At 39.2% G+C, this 21,661-nt stretch overlaps 1 protein-coding gene across 7 annotated transcripts; it reads left to right on the top strand.

Annotated features, from left to right (window-relative positions):
• Window positions 1-3,134: 3,134 nt before the first annotated feature.
• LOC105056650 (15-cis-phytoene desaturase, chloroplastic/chromoplastic) lies at window positions 3,135-21,353 on the top strand. 7 transcript variants are annotated; one of them, XM_073247370.1, is made up of 17 exons: window positions 3,149-3,339; window positions 3,524-3,637; window positions 3,786-3,969; window positions 4,176-4,448; window positions 4,533-4,665; window positions 4,858-4,946; window positions 6,749-6,806; window positions 7,636-7,791; window positions 10,584-10,732; window positions 16,465-16,584; window positions 16,867-17,080; window positions 17,166-17,268; window positions 17,446-17,493; window positions 18,442-18,487; window positions 19,443-19,630; window positions 20,160-20,322; window positions 21,041-21,353. In XM_073247370.1, exons 4-17 carry the CDS (start codon window positions 4,230-4,232, stop codon window positions 21,101-21,103), a joined length of 1,749 nt encoding a protein of 582 aa, XP_073103471.1. In that variant the 5' UTR covers window positions 3,149-3,339; window positions 3,524-3,637; window positions 3,786-3,969; window positions 4,176-4,229; the 3' UTR covers window positions 21,104-21,353. The 7 variants fall into 7 exon arrangements, with proteins under 7 accessions (XP_010937226.1, XP_010937221.1, XP_073103471.1 ...); XM_073247371.1 differs by having other exon boundaries at window positions 3,169-3,339; window positions 3,510-3,637; XM_019854537.3 differs by lacking the exon at window positions 3,786-3,969.
• Window positions 21,354-21,661: the final 308 nt, after the last annotated feature.

Below are 21,661 nucleotides of genomic sequence, written 5' to 3'. Positions count from 1 at the left end.
GGGACCGGTAGCGAGGGGACGCTGGAGTTCGACCCGGCGCCCCCCGTTGCGCCAACGGACGCCGCCGGACGATGTTCGGTTTCCGAACGTCATCCGGCTCCACCCGCACAGGCGAAGCCGTCGATGTTCCCTCGGCCGCCTCCTCGGCCGGTCTCTCCTCCGCGTGAACCATCGGAGCCGCGAGGGCTATTACGGGCTCTGACTGGTCCGTCGCCGACGCCTCGACGGTCGGTGCCGCTGGAGCAGGTTTCTTCGGGGGGCGCGAAGGACCAGCCCCCGATGCTGGCCTCTTCCTCGTGGCAAACCGCCGAATCTCGACGTCTGTCGGCCGCATCCTTGGTGGTGTCCCTGCAATACCGACAGAAATGTTAAAGACCGGACTAAGAGCCGAATGAAAAAGAAAGACCGGGGGATCGGGCGGTACCTATTCGGGGGACCAGACTCAAGCCAGCATCATAGAGTGCTTGTTCGGTTACAAGCTCCCTCTGCTTCGGGACCGACATGTCTTTCAGTCGGTGGAAGTCCTTCCGGTCGTCCGCCTCCACCCGGCTGTTGTCGTTGGCTTCGGTTCGGGGCACACCCCAGCGGGAAGGAAAGCCCCAAGGAGATGAGGAGGAAACAAAAAAGAATTGGTTCTTCCACCCATGAATGGATGATGGAAGACCGGTGATGAAAGCAAGACCCTTCCGGGGGTTGAAGAGCCACCACCCTCGGGCTTTAGGGTGGGGTCGGAGCACAAAGAATGCCCGGAAGAGTGAAACGCGGGGGTTGGTCGGCAAGAGCTGACACAACAGCGCGAAGAAAATGATGAGACGGATGGAGTTCGGCACCAGTTGCGCCGGACAGAGTCCGTAATAATCTAATAAATTTCGGACAAATTCCGGAATTGGAAGCCGAAGACCCGCGCGAAGGTCTTCAACATATAACGCCAGATCGCCAGGCGGAGGGCTGTTGACCCGACCGTCGGCCCCTGGAGCGGAGAGCCGAAACTGCTCCGGGATGCGATATTGCTCCCGAAGCCGATCGACATTCGGCCCCGAAAGTGAGGAGGCCTCATCTTCCGGAGCCAATCAGGAGTCGTCGGTCGGGTTCCCCGACCAAGCTCCCTGAGTCGGTTTCCTGGTCATTGCACCGGAACCGAATGAAGAAGAAAGAGAAGAAGAGGAAGAAGAAGAAGATGGGACCACGAACCAGATGGATCCCTCCGGAAGCAAGAAAGCTCTGCCCGCGACGACTGAGAAATCGCCCGGACAGAGTTTCCCCAGCAAAATGGCAAGTGTGGGTCATGGGTCCGGGAGGTCCTATATATATAGGGCCGACCGACGGCCGAGATGCTTCCGCGCCGACCGAAGACCCGCAGATGCACGACGCGTGGCGCTCGCCGGTTGGCGGAGTATTCGGCGCGCCCCGTCCCGGGACGGCCGCACTGCCCACATTAAATGCCGGAGGGGGCGCCGGCCAACCACCTCGACACGCGGCGCGCGGCGCGCGGTTCCGCATTTATGCGCCCGCGCCGATTCGCGTTCTCGATGGGATGCCTGACAGCGGCCCACTCTCCCGCGATCGGCGCCGAATATCCGGTCGTCTGACGCCGTATCGTCCGACGTCCGATCTTCTAACACCGACGTAACGTCTGACGACGACAAGACGCGACGTCTGACACCTAACGCCGACGTGACTTCTGACGCCGACTAGACGTCCGGATCGCTTGACATTTATGAGGCGTATGACATCGGATCAGCCGGCGGTACGGTCGGATCACGCATGCGACAAATCCACTCCCAATCGTCCGGGATTGCTGCCCGAACGAAAGCATCGGCCAGCTCGCCACCCGACTTAGGAGTGGAGGGGGGCAACTGTTGGGAGATACCCACCGACCGACCGACCGACTAACGGCCCGACCGACTCCGACTGGCCGACAGACCGACCGATTGTCGGTCGGGGCGACCGACTCCGACGGCCGACGGCCCGACCGACTGGCGGCCCGATCGACTAACGGCCCGACCGACTCCGACTGGCCGACAGACCGACCGATTGACGGTCGGGGCGACCGACTGACGCCACTGCCGACCATTCAACGGTCCATCGCCGACTGGGGATATGTCGGGCGTATCCATCCCGACCGACTGAACCCAGAGGTCTGATGGCCGACTCACGTGAAACTCGCCGACCGACAGAGGAACCCGACGCCACTCTGCTAGCCACCGACCTAGGGTCGGCTGACTCCTCCGATCGCCGTACAGCCGCCAGACCTTGTCAGCTCTGACAGCGACATGCGGCACGGCTACCTAGGGGCATTGTCCCGTTGAGGGCATTGTCAACCCTGGTGATTTGACAGCCGCACGGCGACGTGACATTTTCACGGCGACTCTGACCGCCCACGGTGAGTTGACAGTTCCTCACTTGTCCGCGCCATTAATGACGGCGCCATACCGTGCTCCACTATATAAACCGGGAAATGCAACAGTGCAAGGGATCGATCCGCTCCGTCTCTCCTGAAAACACAGGCTCGCTCCTCTCTCCCTCTCTCTCTCTCTCTCTGAGCTCCCTGTCTACATTTCGCTGTTGCCCAGTCACCTCTCTGACTTGACCGTCGGAGGGTCCCCGCCGGAGCCGCCTCCGGTCAGTGCGGACTTCATTTTGCAGGTGCACGCTCTCCGGCGATCGGACGACGAGGCGATTGGCCGCAACATGCATGATTCACCAAACATAATTATAGCACTTTAAAGTCAATTGCAAGCACTGTATATGGAAAATAATGGATATAAATATTGACAAACCGCATCACAGAAAAAGAAACACCAGTTCACCATCATTTGATCATTTGATAAAATTATAGCCATAGAACCAACAATAAGTAGTCTACATTGCACTTGCATGATGTGCCAATTTTGAAACTATAGCAAGACGTGGACGCAGAATTAAGCAGTTCCGACAGGGCCAAGTGCTATAGGCCTCGCCGTGCCTTAAAGTACTTCATCCCCTGCAGCGCGATCTCAACCGTCCAATCCATCAACCCAATCACATGTACCGCGCCCTGTCAACCGGACGGTCAATGTATGGCTGACATCAAGACGTGGGAGTGGAAGGAGAGTTGGCCACGTGTCCGTCAAAAACAAGAGCATATGCCCACTCCACGCCCCCCGGGAAGTGGGTGGAAGCCGCCAAAACGCGCCACGCCGGCCACACCCTTTTTCGCCCTCTGTCCTTCACCAGAAAGAGGATTAAATACTCTTCATTTCATTTCTTCCGCTTCTGAGATCTGATTCCTAATTTCTATCTCTTCTCTACTTCTCTTTTTGTCACCAATTCTCCTTTCCGGTGTGGCTGTGACTTAGGGTAAGCATGCTTGAAAAGCTCTTTTTTTTTTTTTTTTTAAAGCTGTTTATCAATAAAGTATACTATGTTTCGGTTCTTTTCTTTGGTGGGTTCAATAAGTTGGTTCTTTTCGAATTCAAGATTGTTGCATTTCTGTTCTTTCTTTCTAGTTTCTTGTTATGTGAAGCTAGGTTTTGCAATCTAGATTATTGGAAGCTTAATCGAGCAGCTTCTTCACACTTCTTGCAATTGTGGAAGGAATTGATTTTTGAGTTATGTGCATGGCTATGACAAATTAGGGTTCAGTTATGTGCCAGTGGTATGGAATTCTCAGCTTGAATTCACTGGACTTGCTTTTCTTTATAGTTTTTATTTGTTTGACGGTTTCTTTTAGTTTAATTGTATGGAATTGACTTTCCTAGGAGCATCTTAATAACAGATGATATCTTCTTTATAACAATGTTTAGGGTTATTTTGACTTTGGAACATGGGATTGATGCTGCATAGCTGTACATGGGATCGATGGGATTGCTTTTGGAACATGGGATTGATGCCTTTCCCTTCCTGTTTATTTTAATGATTCAAAAGTGAGCTAGGATGGTGCTGAATGTTTGTTTTTTCTTTTGAGAATACAGCTGAAGGCTTCTCTTGGTATTTGGTTTATCCATCTCTTTTCGTGACTCAGCTAAGCCCTTATTGATAAAGCCACAAATATCAACTAGAGGATTTAACTTATCTTGGGAATTTGCCCCATTCTTCCTTACTTCTGTTCTCAACTGACAGCATGAACCAGGGGATAAACTATGTTAGTCTTTTGGTTAGACTTACTGATGCACTCCTCTCTTTCTTCTGGTCAGAGGTAACTTGTATGATGACACTAGGGTAGAACTGCAACGTATACATTGATCAACATGAATACCATTGGATTTATCTCCACTTTGAGTTTAAGTGGAACGGTGCAGAGAAGATACTTTTGGGATCCAAATCTTCAAAGATACTCTCTTGGCATAGATTCTGGATGCAGAATTCTGAAAGCTTTTGGAAATAGCGAGTTTATGGGTTGCCACTTGAAGTCTCAAGCTTCATTATTCAAAGGAACAAGATCAAGCCATAAAGTTAGCCCTCTTCAGGTTTTCCTTTTAAATGTTCCAATGCAATGTTAATTTCTCCTGAATGTGTAATTGGGAAGGACTATTTGATTATTTCTGCTGCAGGTTGTCTGCATGGACTATCCAAGGCCTGAACTTGAGAATACTGTCAATTTTTTGGAAGCTGCACAGTTGTCCTCATTCTTTCGTAATTGTGCACGGCCGAGTAAAGGACTCGAAGTTGTAATTGCTGGTGCAGGTAAGGTACTCAAATTAATTTCACACGTTCAGTATTTTCTGTATAAGGATGAATGCATTATCAGCTATGAATTTTTAACAATGTTTGCCATTGCATGAAGCTAACAGGTTCCGCTGTGATTTTTGCATCACTGCAACTATTTTGCATCCCTTATCTCTAGAGATATTAATTTGAGTTATCGCCTTGTGGTAGGTTTGGCTGGCCTATCTACAGCAAAATATCTTGCAGATGCAGGTCATAAACCTATACTGTTGGAGGCAAGAGATGTTCTGGGTGGAAAGGTATATTTCTGCTTCGATTGAACTTTGAAGATTTTGTCTTAGTTTTGCTCCCTCTTTTAGTTTGATGACATATACCATTTTCTCTTGTATTGTTATTGGAAAGATATGATTACATTTCCAGGGAATTCTGTCCATTGCATGTCTTTCTTTGATGCTAAAGCCATTCAAGCTTAAAGTTGACCACATAACCCCTGCCAATTTCTTGGACAATGGAAATTTTAATATCAGATTGTTATAAATGAAATATTTTCAATATCTGTAGGAGGACATGCACAATTTGGTGGATGCTTGTGTCCATGTAATGGTGCTTAATAGGTATGCTTGGTCCTCTTGTCCCAACCAGTGCTATGAGACTTTGGCCAAGTTTATATACATTTTTAGGATAGTTAAATACATATCTAACTACTATTTGACATAGTAGTTAGAGGGAGTTTCCACTAAGACTACTGTTGTTTCTTTATTTCTAGCTCTTAAGCATGAATAATCTGTGGCTTATGCCTAATCCCTTTCCCTCGAAAGAAAAAAGGCATAATTTGTTCATGTTGATTGGGCAGTTATGTTGATCCTGATGCTTTCCCATTTGGACACCCTTGATCCTATTGATTATCACTTTTACGCAGCTGTACCCCTGTGTGTAGAGAGGTGGTTTATATGTTTTAAACCCATGGGACCTAGATTACAATGGAGCAACCTCACCATTGTGCCAAAGCCCCTCTCTATCACTTTGTTTTCCATGCTATATCAAAATTGTTTTAAACTTAAATACCCATTAGCTCTTTTTTATGCAAATACATGCTTATGCATCTATATATACATACATGCATGCATGCATACATGTCTGTGTATGTATGTATTTATGTATGTATCTCACCCATGTCTAGGTATAGATATATATAGACTACAGGCCCATTTAATTAGGAAACCTGTGGTGCTTAAAATTGAAAACCTATATCTGTGCCACCAAGACCATATTATGAACAATAATATTCTATAATAAGCTAATGTTCCACGCATTGAAATTTATATTCGGAGTACATGTTGTGAATAAGAGAATTTTGCTTATTTTTGAAAGAAGCAATTCTCCTCTAAAACCAGATGCATGTTGCAAAGTGAGAATGCTAAGATGGATTTTTGGCCTAAGTTTGGACTGGGTGAGTATGAATGACATTATAGGACGTAAGAATTTATTTAATTGACTGTATGCTGGTGAATATTGGCTGAAAAGCCATGGCCATATGCAGGGAAGACATATGTAGACTTATTTGAGGTGAGGGGCCCAGATCTGTCTCAGAAGTCTAGGAAAGAGGATTTAAGGACCTAAGGTAACATAGATGAAAGTTGCGTGAAACTGTGAAAAGATTTATATGAATTTGCAGTTTTAACTGATGTAACCCGGGAGAATGATGATCGGCACATGAGGATTCATAAAGCTGGCCTCAAATATGTAGGATAAAGTTTTGATGGTTATCATATTGTATCCCACTAGAGAAACAATAAGTTGAGCTCTTGTTATCCATACCTTCTTATTTAGTTCCTTCTCATAAATTAATATTGCTTTTCTCATTATTCTGACCCAATATACCAGAGAAATATGTATGTCCCTCATGAAATATATAAGTGAGGATACATGTTTGATATGTAGGTCCTCTAGTTCTAGACTGTATTATGAGGAAATATGAATGTTTCAATGCATTTGCTGATCAAGTGAATTTTTATTGCTTCACAAGATTATATGCATCTAGAATCTCATTTTCTTGAGTTATCAACAAGAATATTGTTGAGAAATTTTTTTTTTTTAGCAGGTTGCAGCTTGGAAGGATGAAGATGGAGACTGGTATGAGACAGGCCTCCATATATTCTGTGAGTTAATTCCTCCAAGCATTTACAGTTTGAGTTAATGAAAGAAATGTTCTGGATGCAAATCTTATTGAAAACCTACGTTGGATGTGCAAGGTTGGAGTGTGCTACTGCATTTTAATATAACATAGACTATTTTTTGCTTTTTTATTATTAAAATTAATGATCTTTAATTGTCACAAGAATACAATCATGCAAAATATGTATTATAAATGGTCATTTCTAGTAGCCTGGTTAAGCAAAGCTTGCTTGCAATAAAATAATTATTCAATACTATTGGTTATGATCATGACTCATAAGCCATTTGGAGAAGGTGGTTGCTTTGTGTAGGTCAATAACTGCATGTAAAAAAAGGTGCAAGTATCGGCAACAATGATGCATTCGACATATTATGAATAGTCATTAATTAAGATTCTACATGCCAAACCATACCAGTCAGTGCTGGATGTACTGCAGTACTGTACCATCCTGGTAGCAAGCTGGTAGTATATAGGGGCTTGATACGGTACTGTACTAGTACATGGTAATTGTGCCGACTTAGCACCTTTACCATATGGTGTACAGTGCTGTACCACATCATGTTGTAGCATACCAGTAAGGTACTGGTATTTGACTCAGTACCGAGATGTACCACCTTTATCAGCACCTTATGTTACCTTTTGTAGCTTCATAGGGAACTTCTAAATATAGCTCGATTGTTTGGGTCCGGATGGTTCTCAAATCTTGTCAGTTGATTTATTCTGAGTCAGTTCTAGCTTCGTCTTCATTTTTTTTGTACTTCTATAACAGAAGATGAATCGATATTCAACTTCTTTTTTCTTATGGCATGTAGTTGGAGCATATCCCAACCTGCAGAACTTGTTTGGGGAACTTGGTATCAATGATCGTTTGCAGTGGAAGGAGCATTCCATGATATTTGCAATGCCAAACAAGCCAGGAGAGTTTAGCCGATTTGATTTTCCAGAGCTTCTTCCTGCACCTCTCAACGGTATACAATAAACTCACAATTATGATTACTCAATGTTTATATATGGGCATCAAATGTTTATTTATTGTGTTGTCATCCCCTAGCAAGATTCTGAGTTTGCTAAAGCAAACATGCATATGTTGCATCTTGATGATAAAGTAAATGCGGTCCATTTAATGGTGTGGGTTGCAAAGTCATGATCCAAAAATAAGGGAATTAGAGTATGAAGTGGAGAAACAGGAGGAACGTGTAACCTCAAATGTGCTTTATAATTTGGAATCCAAGCAAAGTGACTAATAATTCAACTTGTATTCTTGGATATGGCCTTTCATTGACATTTGTAAACCAACATGGAACATAACTAGCCTGAATCTTTGGTGTAATCAAACATTTCTAAGCTTTTTCTGACACTCAACTGAAATAAATCTTCCATAGTGTGACTTAGATCTCTGGGTGAGCTCTCCTTTTTCTCTCCTAAAAGGGAAGATACAGAAAGAAATCCTTGGCTACTCTTATGCCTAAGCTCTAAGTATAGGTTTTGGGAACTGAAAGGCTGGACCAAGCAAAACCAGAAAGTTAATAATTATCTGTTTAGCTTTCAAATTAGTGGTAGCATTCATTTCATGCAAGTGCTGTTTTTTACCAAACTAGTGGTTGTATTTGTTTTATTGGCACTTGTCTATTAACGCATGCCTCTGAAAAAGCAGCAGGCTTTGGGATGCCCTTAAATTGCAATTTTTTTTCTCCAACCACTTCTGCTGTAGCTTGTCATCAAACCTATATTAGAATCTGGATGCAATTAGCTAAATTTTGACTCGAAGAAGATAGATATTACACCACAAAAAAATAAACTTTAGTTTACTAATTGCAAAGAATTATCCTTCTGATGATCAAATCAGATATTAGAATTGCTTCACGCATCTTGTTCATGTTGTGCCCTGGTCAACCATTTACTGTGACAATTTGAAGAATAATGCACCAGGCATTCAGTTCTCGTATGAGTACAATTTGAAGTACATTCACAAACTATGTAACCTTGAACATTCCACGGTTTTAAATCCCGTGGGATGGAGGTGTCCTAGTTTCTCCATGAAATTAGAAGCCCCATTGTCCCGTCTCATCCCAATAGCGGTCCTAATCATGCATTCTAATAAATATCCTCCGTCTCTCTCTCTTTCTTCCTTAAACTTTTTTTTTTTAAATTTCTTTCCTTTTTTCTTTCCTTTTCTTTTATCTTCCTTTCTTTCTTTTCCTTTTTCTTTCTTTTCTGATCCCTTTCTTTCTTTTTTCCTTTTTCTTTTTCTTTCTCTTTTCTTTCTTTCTTTCTTCTTTCCTTCCTTTTTTATTTCTCCCTTTGTTTCTTTCATTTTTCTTCTTCTTCTTTCTTTTCACTTTTTCTTTTTCTTCATCTTTCCTTCTTTTCTTTTTTCCTCTTTCTTCTTCTCTCCTACATGGAAGAGTTTCAAAGTCCCACCCGGGTCCCATTTTCTCACAAAAATGGGATAGGATGGCCAGGATGCCTGCTATCCTACGGGACATAAAACATGGAAGATTCTATTATCGTATATTCGTATTGTATATAGTTGTGTGGAAGTTCCTTAAGGTGAAAATGGACTGCCTTGCTTACCCCTGTGCTTGGCTCATCATGGGATACACTTAGATCTATGTGAAGTCTTGACATAGGCTTGATCTTCTTCTTTTTAGCTTGACACCAAGTGATTGAATATGAAGGGTGAGGCCTATTGAGCCTAATGATAGACATCGCAGAAAAAGGGAGAAAGAGTCCATGTTTCTCATAGTATAGAAATAATTTCTGCATGATTCTTGATGACTTGATAACCATTTTTTGTGGATAAAATCTTATCATAGTTATTCTTTTACAGGCTATAATTCATCATAAATGGTCTGAGCTGAGCCAGAAATAGACCTAAATAATTATAATAGAAACAACAGCAACAACAACGGTTGTTTTATTATTAGTCACCATTGTTTTGATTACTGGTGGGCGCAAATAGACATTGCTGCTACTGCTACGACCACCAAGAATGGGAGCTTGATTCTTGCTGGGTCCTTCTCCCTCCTTTCTATCTTCTCATTTTTTATGTTTGTTCTGTAGTGGACTGTGCTTATTGAGAGTTGCCACTTTATTTCTATATGAATTATGAGCTCTCCTTTTGCTTTAAGCATATGGTTGCCTCAACAGGAATTAATTATCCATTTGCATCCAAGAAGGGTGGGAACCATGTGTTAGTGATGGATCCACATTGCTGACTATTTAAGACTAAATTATACCATGATATTTCTCTTGCCAACAGCTGGTACCTCAGCTGGTTGCAACTTGCACCTATCTGTCTAAGTGAGAGGCCTCAGTTTCAAACCTAAGTGGTGGCCAACCATCATGTTCTCACAAACAAATTCCATCTTATTTCTTTTAAGTCTCAATCCATGCAGTTCTTTGATTAGCTAAATTTTATTGCCATGATGTCATTTTAGGGCATGATAGATTTTGTGAACTCTTTTCGGTTCGTGATATTAAAGGTGCAGTGCCAAAATAAATATGCACACATTTATTTGTTTTTAAACAATATGGAATTTGTGTGAGACATGAAATTGGATAGTCACATTAATTTTCTTCTGTTTATTAATAGTTATTTGATTGATTTTGATTCTCTTACTTTTGAAAAGATATACACGAGAAATCTGTGTCCTACAAAAAGTCTTTGTACGATATTTTTGAGAAACAAAACTGAAAACTTTGCATATGCTCCATCTGATAAACATTAGTTCACAATTTATTGGATTTTAACTGTCAGGAATATGGGCCATCTTAAAGAACAATGAGATGCTGACATGGCCGGAGAAAGTGCGATTTGCTATTGGACTTTTGCCTGCCATGGTTGGGGGGCAAGCTTATGTGGAGGCCCAGGATGGTTTAACTGTAGCAGAGTGGATGAAGAGGCAGGTATGGTGGTTATAAAATTTGTGTTAGTTTCTGGATTTTGAAATCATGAAATTGTTCAGGGATGTCAGCAGGATGATGCCTACACGTCTTAAATCAAAGTTCAAGAAACTAAAGAAGACCATGTTTTGAGTATCACATATTCTGCGTTTATCCAGTTGGTACTTGGCATTGCATGTGTATTGTTCCATACCATGTATACATGTATTTATTGGAATGATACAAAACCATGTTAATGGATGCTCTCAGCTTACCCCACAAAACTTTTTTTTGCTCTTTGCTGGACTATTTTAGATAGATTTATGGTGAGTCCGAACCCGTAAAATACATGTCAATTCTATTAGGACATCACAGAGACACAGACTGCAATTTTTCAGCATGCCTTGTTTGTTGATATTTGATAAGCATCTTAGAAATCATGCACGTAACACCCCAGTAGCAGTTCTCTTTTTTTCGACACCCAACACTGAAAACAACACAACTGAGGAAATGGATGGAGAAAAGAAAACTATTAAATTTAGAAAATAGTTTTGTTTGAGTAAAAAATAACGATGCAACTTTTTATCATAGCATAGTATAATCTGTCAGTACATGCTATGATGTAGAATGCTTTTGATCAATACTTGGTTATGCCTTGCATATTCGTATCATGTTAGTCCACCTGCAACATGTGACATATTCTTTGTTTTTGTACGACCTGCAAACTTTCTAGTGTTGTTTGAATGTGGGTTATTCCCTGAAATGACACTCGTCACCAACTTATAATCTGTCATATTGGTAGATTATTGCTGTTGGCAACAAGTAGCTTTGCATTTTTTTTCTGCACCTGACACTATATTTATGTTCTTTTTGTTACATAGATAACTAAACCTATCAGGACAACCTAATGTTGCATAGACAAAAAAGGAGTTGAATTTCAACCTTTGGGGAATTTGATCTGGCAAAAAGTGATGAGGTTCTGGCAAATTAACTATATAAATCATACAACAGTAGTAGAATGAAAAAGTTAATATCTATAGTTCATGAGGAAGAAAAGATTCACTTCTCTAGCTACATTCTTTATATCTCAGTGTTAATAATTTACATTGTGACATTTCCAAACATTTGATGCGTTGTCACATTTTTGCTTTATGGAAATGAATTGAGGTGTCTTTTTTCTTCTCTGGATGGATGCCATGGTCGATAACACTGGGACTAACAAACTTTGGTTCTTCATGAGTTGCTTTTTTCTTTGACCACAGTGAAGAGGTCCTATTTTGATTTTGTTTCTTCTCTTTTAGCATGATGAGGATACAGGGGAATGGTGATGGCCAATAAAAAAGTGTCGTTCAATTTTTTATATTTTTCGGAACTTTTATTAGTTAATTTTTAGAATTGGTTTAAAGTCCTGTTTTAAGAGAAATTGGCGTAAAAGGGTCTTGCAGGAGGTATGTGTTGCGTTGGACAAGTCATAAAATTATTAGGATTTGATTTTTGATTGTTTCAGGTGTCTTTCTATATAGGGTTATATGCTATCAAGAGCCCTAATCTGGGGGATTAGTTACTTGGGGGATTAGTTACTTGCCTATCAAATGCCCTAATTTGCTTGGAAAGAAAATCATGTAAACTCTATAAAAGTCTAGCCTTCCTTATGTCTCTCTTTCTATTCTTATTCTCTTCTTTATTTTTTCCTTCTTTTTCTCTTATTACTTCACTTTATTTCTTCCCTAGTTTCTACTATTCTCTCTTATTTCTGCTGCTATTCTTCTTCGTCACTAGATTGTTGGCACTGCAGATTAATTTTCTGTAGGATATCCAATCAGATCTGTGCTGGAATTAGCTTTAAATCATTTTAACACCTTGTTGTCTTACATCAATTTGGTATCAGAGCTAAAGGATCATGCTCTGTTCTTCTAGTCTTTTACTTGATCCCTTTCTATTCTCTGTTTCTTTCCCCCTTAATTATGTTATCGAATGGGGAGTCGAGTTTCAGAATCGATGATCCTCTTGAGTATGCCAAATATGAGAAGGTCTTTTGCCAAATGGATCGTAGGTTGAATATCTCAATAATGATATGATGTCAATTACTACTACGCTGCAAAAAATTGCTGTGGCTTTTGACGTTGAAAAGCTCTGAGGATGAACCACAGATCAGGAGTTAAGAGAATGAAAAAACTAAAAAAGCACTTCATGAAGAGTTTATAATCAAAGCTTCTCAATATGAAGAGAATACGATGAAAGTTCCATCATACAAAGATGCTGCAATTGAAGATCTATTGATTGAGGATGCTGCAAGTGATGATCTATCAGATATTTTGAAGTTAGAAGTTTACAACAATGAAGATTTGTATTAAGAATACTCATGGCAAGATCAGGTCACAACACTAAAGGCAACGGCGAAGATCTAGCAATATGAAGATCTATTCTTGACTAATTTGTTGGATTCAATGAAGATCGCCATTAATGTATGATTCAAAACTTATTGATTGTCAAGCAGTGGACAACGTATCAAGTATCAACCAACCAATTGTGTGATTGCAGATAATTTTATATGGACCTTCATCATGAATTCTTGGAGATTCAATTGTGGATCAAGCTTATGAGTCACATCATGAAAATCTCAAGGTTGAGATCCACAAGGCAGAAGCGAATAAAAGAAGTGTCATTCAATTTTTTGTTTTATTTGAAACTTTGATTTAGGTTGTTTTTAGAATTGGTTTTCAAAATATATTTTTAGTGAAAATTGATGTAGAAGAGTCTTATATCAGGTGTACGTTGGGTTGGCCAAGTTATGAAATTATTAGAATTTGATTTTTGGTTGTTTTAGGTAGCTTTCTATATGGGGTTATGTGTGTTGGAAAACAGGCAGTTCAAAGCATGTATATTTTTAAAATTTTTATAGTGGAAGCAGTAGATTAAATTATTTAATCTCCTACACATGCTTTAGCTCAAATCTAAACTACTTTCCTAAGGATCTATGACATGAAAATATTACACAAAAAAATTTGATTTGAAACAAAAACACTGCATCGAACGTATCAATGTCCTGAATCAGATCTAATATTTAGATCTGATCCGAGGAGTTCAGAACCCATTATCTGATTGTGGGTCGATGATCACCGCTGCTGATACACGTGGTAGGAGGTCCTTTCTAATGCCGAGCAGCCGTACAGCGTGTCCGGTCTCTACAGATGATCCACTCGATCGAATAGATCGTCCTTCTCGGGAGTGCTAGCTCACGACAAAGGATCTGGATGGCTAATGTAGACCTCTTTCTTCAGATCAAATGGACACCTCCAGATCAGAGGAGAGAGCTTTTCAAGGAGGAGATGGCGTGGAAGAAGAAAAATAAAACGCCTTTTATTTTTTCTCTATCACAAAATAGGAACTAGAAAACCCTAGAACCTTGCCCTAGATCTCACGCCCCAAAGAGGATCTTCTTCCTCTTTTTCTCACGCATGGACGCCCACCCCTCTTTCTCAGATTTCTCAAGCACTCTCTGAGGATTTCTCACACCAAATTTGAAGTGGTTTGGCGCACAAAAACCATCCCTTCTTAAAGGTGGCATCTCATGTAGAGTTTGGATAATCTAGTTCAGCTTCAAAACAGCCTTTGATCTTATCATGGATTCAAATTAAATTTGAACTTCTTTTCAAACCAAATTTAATCCACAACTAAAGGACTCAAAAAGGAGGGTGACACAACCCAGATTGGTGTAAAAAAATCATGCAAAAATTCGTTTGCACGTGAGAAAGAAGGCTGGTCGGCGTCTAGGAAGAGTCCTACAAAATTTGGACTCTTGGTTTAAGCTTGATTTTAAACCAATTCGAAGTCAAACTTGAACCAACCAAATTCTGATCTAAAGAGGATCAGAAGAAGGCGTCACACACCTTCTGGGCACAAAAAATTGCGCGTGAAAATCATTCTCATGCGTGGAGAAAAGCAGGGCACAGTGAAAGGTGGCGCATGGGGTACTCTTGTTCCATTCAAATTCAAACTTGTATTCTTATCTAATTAAGTTCTTGATCCAACCAAATTAGGTTAGACCCAATTAGATTACCTAATCTAATTAGGTGACAAGTGGTCTCGATTAAATCCTAATCAGATTAGAAATTAATCGAGCTCGAATCAGGAATCAAACATCCTTAGCGATTAGATCATCTTATTACTTAATCGGATCAAACCAAATTGAATCTTATTCAATTAGATTTAATCCAAACTTCAATACTCAATCAAATTGAGTTAATTAGCAATCTAATCGCTAATCAATCCTCTTTTAATTTACCAACAATTAGCGAATTAATTTATGGTAACTTTTGCACAATGTTCATTATCAATCGAATTGATGATTAAACCTTAGAACGATTCTCAATCGTTGATTAGCCACATGATCAGTCAGAAACTTCTTTTGAGTGTGACCCCATAAGTTCGAATTTAAGCCGGTAGCACAGGAACAATTTTTTGAACTCATCGATGTGACCATCTAGCAACAAGACCCGACGTCCGGATAGGTCGAAAGATTGCAAAACATCGTTCATGAATCTATTGGCAAATGGTTACCGTATAATTCATCTCTTTGATCCTAATGCTTAAGGTGATATGAAGTTTAACTGTCAAACTCAGATTTGTCAGCCATATTGTGTTTCAACTTTTCAAATCCATCACATGGATTATCTTGGTCAAGGTTTTACTAAATTGAAACACACTGATGCATTAACTCCTACTTATTCGGAGGGGTCAATTCCATCTTGATTCACACACCGACTTCGTAAATACTTGACTGTATCCAGAAATTTTTCGTCACTGAATTAGAAATTGAGGTAGTCGGGCACCAAAGTACGGTGAGTTGCTTGCAAGTCACCGTGGTGATCTCAGATCAGAGGGACACTTATACCCATATCCTTCGCGAGCTACTCTTGACAGCAGAGTGCCCAGCAGTTGGTCACGTTCAATGAGATGTACTCCTATATCTCACTTGTATGTCATACCGGTGTCTCCACACCACTTGGTTACGAGGACAACTAATGCATATGACACACAACGATCTATACTCGATAAACTCTATCGTCCTATATCGCTTAGGATAGTCTTAAGGACTTCATCACAACAATTGGAGTTCATTAAGAAGATGTACACTACTTTATGATGAAAAAGCCTAATAACATTTTTTTTAATTTATCAATTCATATACATTTACATAGTTTGGCACAACCGTCAACACGCTGACGATTGACTTTGGGACATAATTTTCAATAAATTTCGAATTTTGCCTATCAAGAATCCTAGTTTTCTTGGACAACTGGTCATGTAAAGAACAAAAAGAGCCATTAGGGTTGAATGAAAAAGCATAGTATGTGATTTGTTTTTGAATGAATGAAAGGATTCTTTATATCAGGCTTAGCCTTTTGTTATCTTCCTCTCTTTTCCTATTATCTTCACTCTTTCTTTCTTCTCCTCCTCCTCCTCTTCTTATTACTTTATTTCTTTCCTAATATCGACTACTCTATCTGATTTTTGCTGCTATTCTTCTTCTTCACTAGGTTGTCTTTGCAGATTGATTTTTCCAGGATGTTAAATCAGATTCGTACAGGAATTAGCTTTAAACTGTTTTAACCTCTTGTTGTCCTGCTTTTAGTTTAGCTTGTTTCCATGAAACTATGCTTGCTGTGATATAATCTTAACAACTGGTGAATTTTTTGTAGTTTTTTCCCTATATATACAGATTGACATTTAACAAACTCTTTTGATTATTGTAGGGTGTGCCTGATCGAGTCAATGATGAAGTTTTCGTTGCCATGTCTAAGGCACTTAACTTCATAAACCCAGATGAGCTTTCCATGCAATGCATACTAATTGCTTTAAATCGATTTCTTCAGGTATGGCCTGTTCTGTTATCCTTGAACTACTATATAGTAATGTTAGATTTAAACTAATACTATAGCCAAGAATTTAGTTGTTATTTGTACCATGGGTTCATAATTATTTTTACATTCATTTTCTGTGCTTTAGAAATGTGTTCTGTATATACGTAGGCATGCAATTCAAAATGTTCAAATTAACATGTTATTTATTATTATCTGTTACAGCTTGAGACATTCAAGAAAAGTTTCAAAATACAATGATGGCTGAACTAAAAAATATATGTTATACATTAACAGGAAAAGCATGGTTCCAAAATGGCCTTCTTAGATGGTAACCCTCCTGAGAGGCTGTGTATGCCAATTGTTGATCACGTTCAGTCATTGGGTGGTGAAGTCCGACTAAATTCACGAATACAAAAAGTTGAACTGAACTCTGATGGAACTGTGAAACACTTTTTGCTCAGCAATGGAAATATAATCAGTGGCGATGTTTATGTTATTGCTACTCCTGGTATAAACTTATCCTGCAGTGAGCCCTAATGAATAAATCGTATTTTTGCTTGCATCCACTATGACTTTTTACTCTGTTGCATCAGTTGATATCTTGAAGCTTCTTTTGCCTCAAGAATGGAGGGAAATTTCATATTTTAAGAAGCTGGACAAATTAGTGGGAGTTCCAGTGATTAATGTTCATATATGGTTGGTTGAAATCTCCTGAGCTTAGGCTTCATTTGTTTTGTTGGATATTTTTAAGCTTTCATAACTAGTTGAGCCACTCAATTTCCTTGTTATCTTTATGTTTGCTTGACTTGATGATTAAATAAAATGCTATCTGATAAGTTTCTCATGTTATGATTATTTTCCCTCTTTTTCCAGGTTTGACAGGAAACTGAACAACACTTACGATCATCTTCTTTTCAGCAGGTCCTGGTCACATTATTCCGTCAAGATTGCTCATTAAAAGCACTTGTTTTTAAGTGCCTTTTAGACTGTGATTTCAGAAGCCTGTTACCTGCTTCAGATACAATGTTCTCTCTCCATTAGTTCCCTCTTTTTTCCCTCCAGTCAGATTAATCAGCTGTAGGAAGTTATAGCAAGATATTTGTGTCCCACAACATATTTACCCATGTTTTACCTGCTTTTCTTTTCATTCAATATACATTAGACATTGACACATCTTAGTCATGATGTTCACTTAAATAATCTTAGTATGGCAAAAAAATAAAAATGTTAACAGAATATTTTCTATGATTCTACAGGGTGATAGAAATGTGTCTCCAGCAAAATAGTAGGATTCACATATTTAAGATTAATGTTATTTTGGCCACATAGGCTGTGTTAATTGCATTCATGTCTCTGTTTCAAAAAGAAGAGTTCCTCTCGGTTATGACTTGACTCTTGTGGTACTCCATGGAAGAAATATCCTTTTAAAAAAAAAATAAACAGGGAAGCAACTTCTATAAATTTTTTGGAGAGTATTTTCATGGAAGAGTGTAACTGTGTAGAAATGATGAGATAGAGGGTTAATAAGAGATAAGAACTTAAAAATTTAGAGGTTCGTTATCTTCATTCAAGTATTGCTTGTTACTTTCACATAATGCAGCTTAGGAATATTTAGTTAATTGAAAATTTTGAGCAGCATTATTTTTAATCAAATCGGTTCTTAGATCTTGAGATATATTTATGGCTAATGAGCATGCAAGTTCAAATAATTCAATCGGTAGAGTACACTAAAAGTTTGATGTTTTTCTTCCCGCTCAAGAAGTTAAGTTTTCGTGGATGGTTTAAGAACTAAAGTTGATGAGACTAGAAGATTGCTTGATATGTATATATTGCTTCCTAATATTGGTGTCTATATTTTTTGCCTTCCAGGAGCCCTCTTTTGAGTGTATATGCAGACATGTCCGTAACATGCAAGGTAGACTTTTTTTTTTTTGAAAAACAAAAAAAGTTAACTCATTATAAGTCATTAGCTTGACTGTCATAATTTTGGGTTTGGCTGTGCCTTATTAATTTTATTCATGTCTTAAGCAAGTCATCACACTGTTTAATCCTCTTTCAATGGTTTAAATGACTTGATAATCATGTTATTCACATTTCCTAGAAGACTTTATGTACATTTGAAACTGGATTGTACGAGATCATTGTTGTCATTCTTTATGAGCCCAATACAAAAGGATCCCTTTTTTGCAAGATCTGCCCAACTTTTATTTCAGGTTTTCATAAGAGACAGCTACCTCCTCACCCTGCATACCCCCCTGTCCCCCCTTTGTTTTTATTTTGCCTCAAGGAAATACATTTCTGGGCAAAATTTCCATATCATAACTATTCCGTATTTAGACTCTCTACCTTAAAGTTGGTCTTGCACGTGCTTGAGTTTTTAGTTAATACTTATCCTTAGAAGCTGTTATACCTTTATTGAGGAATCTTTCAGAACCAAGCTTTCCTAGTCATATGACTTGAATTCCACATTCTGGAAGTCAAACTTCTAAAATTTCTTTAGATATATGGGATGGCGAAGTATCCTCTTACTTATGACTTAGGATTAATATCTCTTCTCATAGACAAATAAGTTATTTCCCTAGTTTTGCACCTTGTTAGCAACACAAACATCCATCCTCATAAACTCTTCCCTAAGTATCCATGTTTGTGCCTGCAATCTATAGGTACATGGTGCTGATCTTTATATCCATCACACATATTCAGAATACATTATGTAATTGCTATTTTATTTTATTAGAAATATGCTGCTGAGTAAACCTTTTTTGGCCTTTGTTTATTCACATTTTATCTTATAATGCTGTTAGATTTTTTTTTTTCTTGTATCTTTCTTAAAGCCATTCTTGGTCATGCATATCTTATTCTCTATGCAGGAATACTATGATCCTAATCGTTCTATGCTGGAGTTAGTTTTTGCTCCTGCAGAGGAATGGATCTCAAGCAGTGACAACGAAATCATTGATGCTACTATGAAAGAACTAGCTAAGCTATTCCCTGATGAAATTGCTGCAGATCAAAGTAAAGCCAAAATTCTCAAGTATCATGTTGTAAAGACACCGAGGTGAGCTTAAAAATATATGGCGTTTTGGCTTTTGCTAGAAGTATCATCTTTTCTTGTACGGTTATGATTTGTTATTATATTATTCTCAGACCAAATCAATTTGTAAGATCACCGGAAATAGAGAATATGTGCTGAATCTGTTCATTAATGCAGCACATAAAGCCAAAGAAAGAGTAAACAGATTGCTAGCATAGGAATCAGATGATATTACATAAATATAATGATAAAATGTACATGATTAAATATCAAAACATAGCTCATATGGAGGCTAGTTCTAAAGAAGCATATGTAGCTTCATCTGTTTGGTGGTATCCAAACAGACTTGACATCAGGAAGGTTTCATTGAATGCAATATTAACACGGCCAATTGAAACCACAGTTGCATGTTTGTACATAGTATTTAAATAGACTCAAGAGGCCTCTTGCATCATATTTAGACATTATAAATCTATCAAACCCTATTGTGAATATCCTTTTGCTTCGTTAAGTCTCCCCTTTGTTATGGCTGGTTGTGCTGTGTTTGTTACAGATCTGTTTACAAGACCGTGCCCAATTGTGAACCATGCCGCCCTCTACAGAGGTCCCCAATTGAAGGGTTCTATCTGGCTGGTGATTACACAAAGCAGAAATACTTGGCTTCAATGGAGGGTGCTGTTTTATCTGGCAAGCTTTGTGCACAGGCTATTGTACAGGTATTTTGTCAGTATAATTTCAAAATATGAATCATGTTTCTTATCACTTACAACCTTGCTTAGGTGGTCTCTTGTTTGCCTTGCATTTGATGGATGGGCTGATTGTCGAAATGCATTCTCGATATTCTTAGCATGAAGGATATTTGAATTTCCATTATGTTTGCTGTACAATTTTTGTAAATTCTGCTATATGGTTGCGAAAATGTTGTCACTCAGATCTAAGAAGCAACTAAGTGCCAATTATTATTATTATTTTGTTTTGCTGCCCAAAGAAACTCAGATGGCACCTACCTAGAACATGAGTTTGACCGCTGGGATGTAATGGTGGCCTCTGATATGCTAGTTTTAAATCAGGTTGATGGGTTGAATTTCCAAATGCATTGTAGGATGTAAGCATAAACGTCTGACATTTGAGCAATTGTAAAGGTTTATTTCTGAAGCATGAAAAATATATACTCAATCATGTGAACAAAAAAACTTGAGATTACAGTGATTTTCGTACTACATTATGGGCTTAAATGATTGGAGGCTTCCAAATTTCTGTTTACAGTATTTTAGAAATGTAAATTACCATTAGTACTAGATGGTGATAGATACATGCCATAAACACCTTAATTTGAGAGATTACTTAGGGCTTGTCTATTCCACAAATGTAGCTTTCTTTTTATATATTTGGGGAAAAAATGTCATTGAAATTTATCGTTGATGGAACTTGCAGGATTATGACTTGCTTGTTGCGCGGAACCAAAGAAGCTCGCCTGCTGAGATGACTCTTGCATAGTGGTGTAAGTTCAAATCAGCATGACAGCTCAGCTTACTGATACCAAGAATTCTTTAGGCCTGGATCTTGCCAATGCCTCTTCCTCAATTGATTCCTTGACAACATTTAGTTCCATTCACTTGTCTTAATTGAGCTGGCAAAGGCGATGCTGTCGTGTGAGCCAATATATAAAGAGAACAGACTTTTGAACATCTCAAAAGAAAGGGCTTGAAGCTGCCATATTAAATTCAATGTACAAAATTTTACTTGACTTTCTTCTTGAATATTTTAGCATTTAAAAAAGTAGGTGATGCAGAGACGTTGTTGCATCAGTCACTGGGTATCCTGAGAGCCAGGTAGGTTTACAGCCCTCTTTGGGTACTCTGGAAAAAAATTTCTAGAGAATGCAAATTTTCTAGTGAATAGGTGATGCAGTAGATGGTTACTTCACAATGGATTTCTTTGATATTCGGCGATACCGGGTATTTTGATACTCGCGATATTTTGGAGGAAAAAAAAAACGGATATCAAGATTAGTTATCAAAATAAAATAAAATGCAACATCCGTCATCCAACAAT

The sequence above is a fragment of the Elaeis guineensis genome, chromosome 13 (assembly GCF_000442705.2).
Source record: "Elaeis guineensis isolate ETL-2024a chromosome 13, EG11, whole genome shotgun sequence".
Taxonomy (NCBI): domain Eukaryota; kingdom Viridiplantae; phylum Streptophyta; class Magnoliopsida; order Arecales; family Arecaceae; genus Elaeis; species Elaeis guineensis.
Note: the sequence above shows the minus strand (reverse complement) of the source record. Positions and strands in the feature narration are given on the sequence as shown.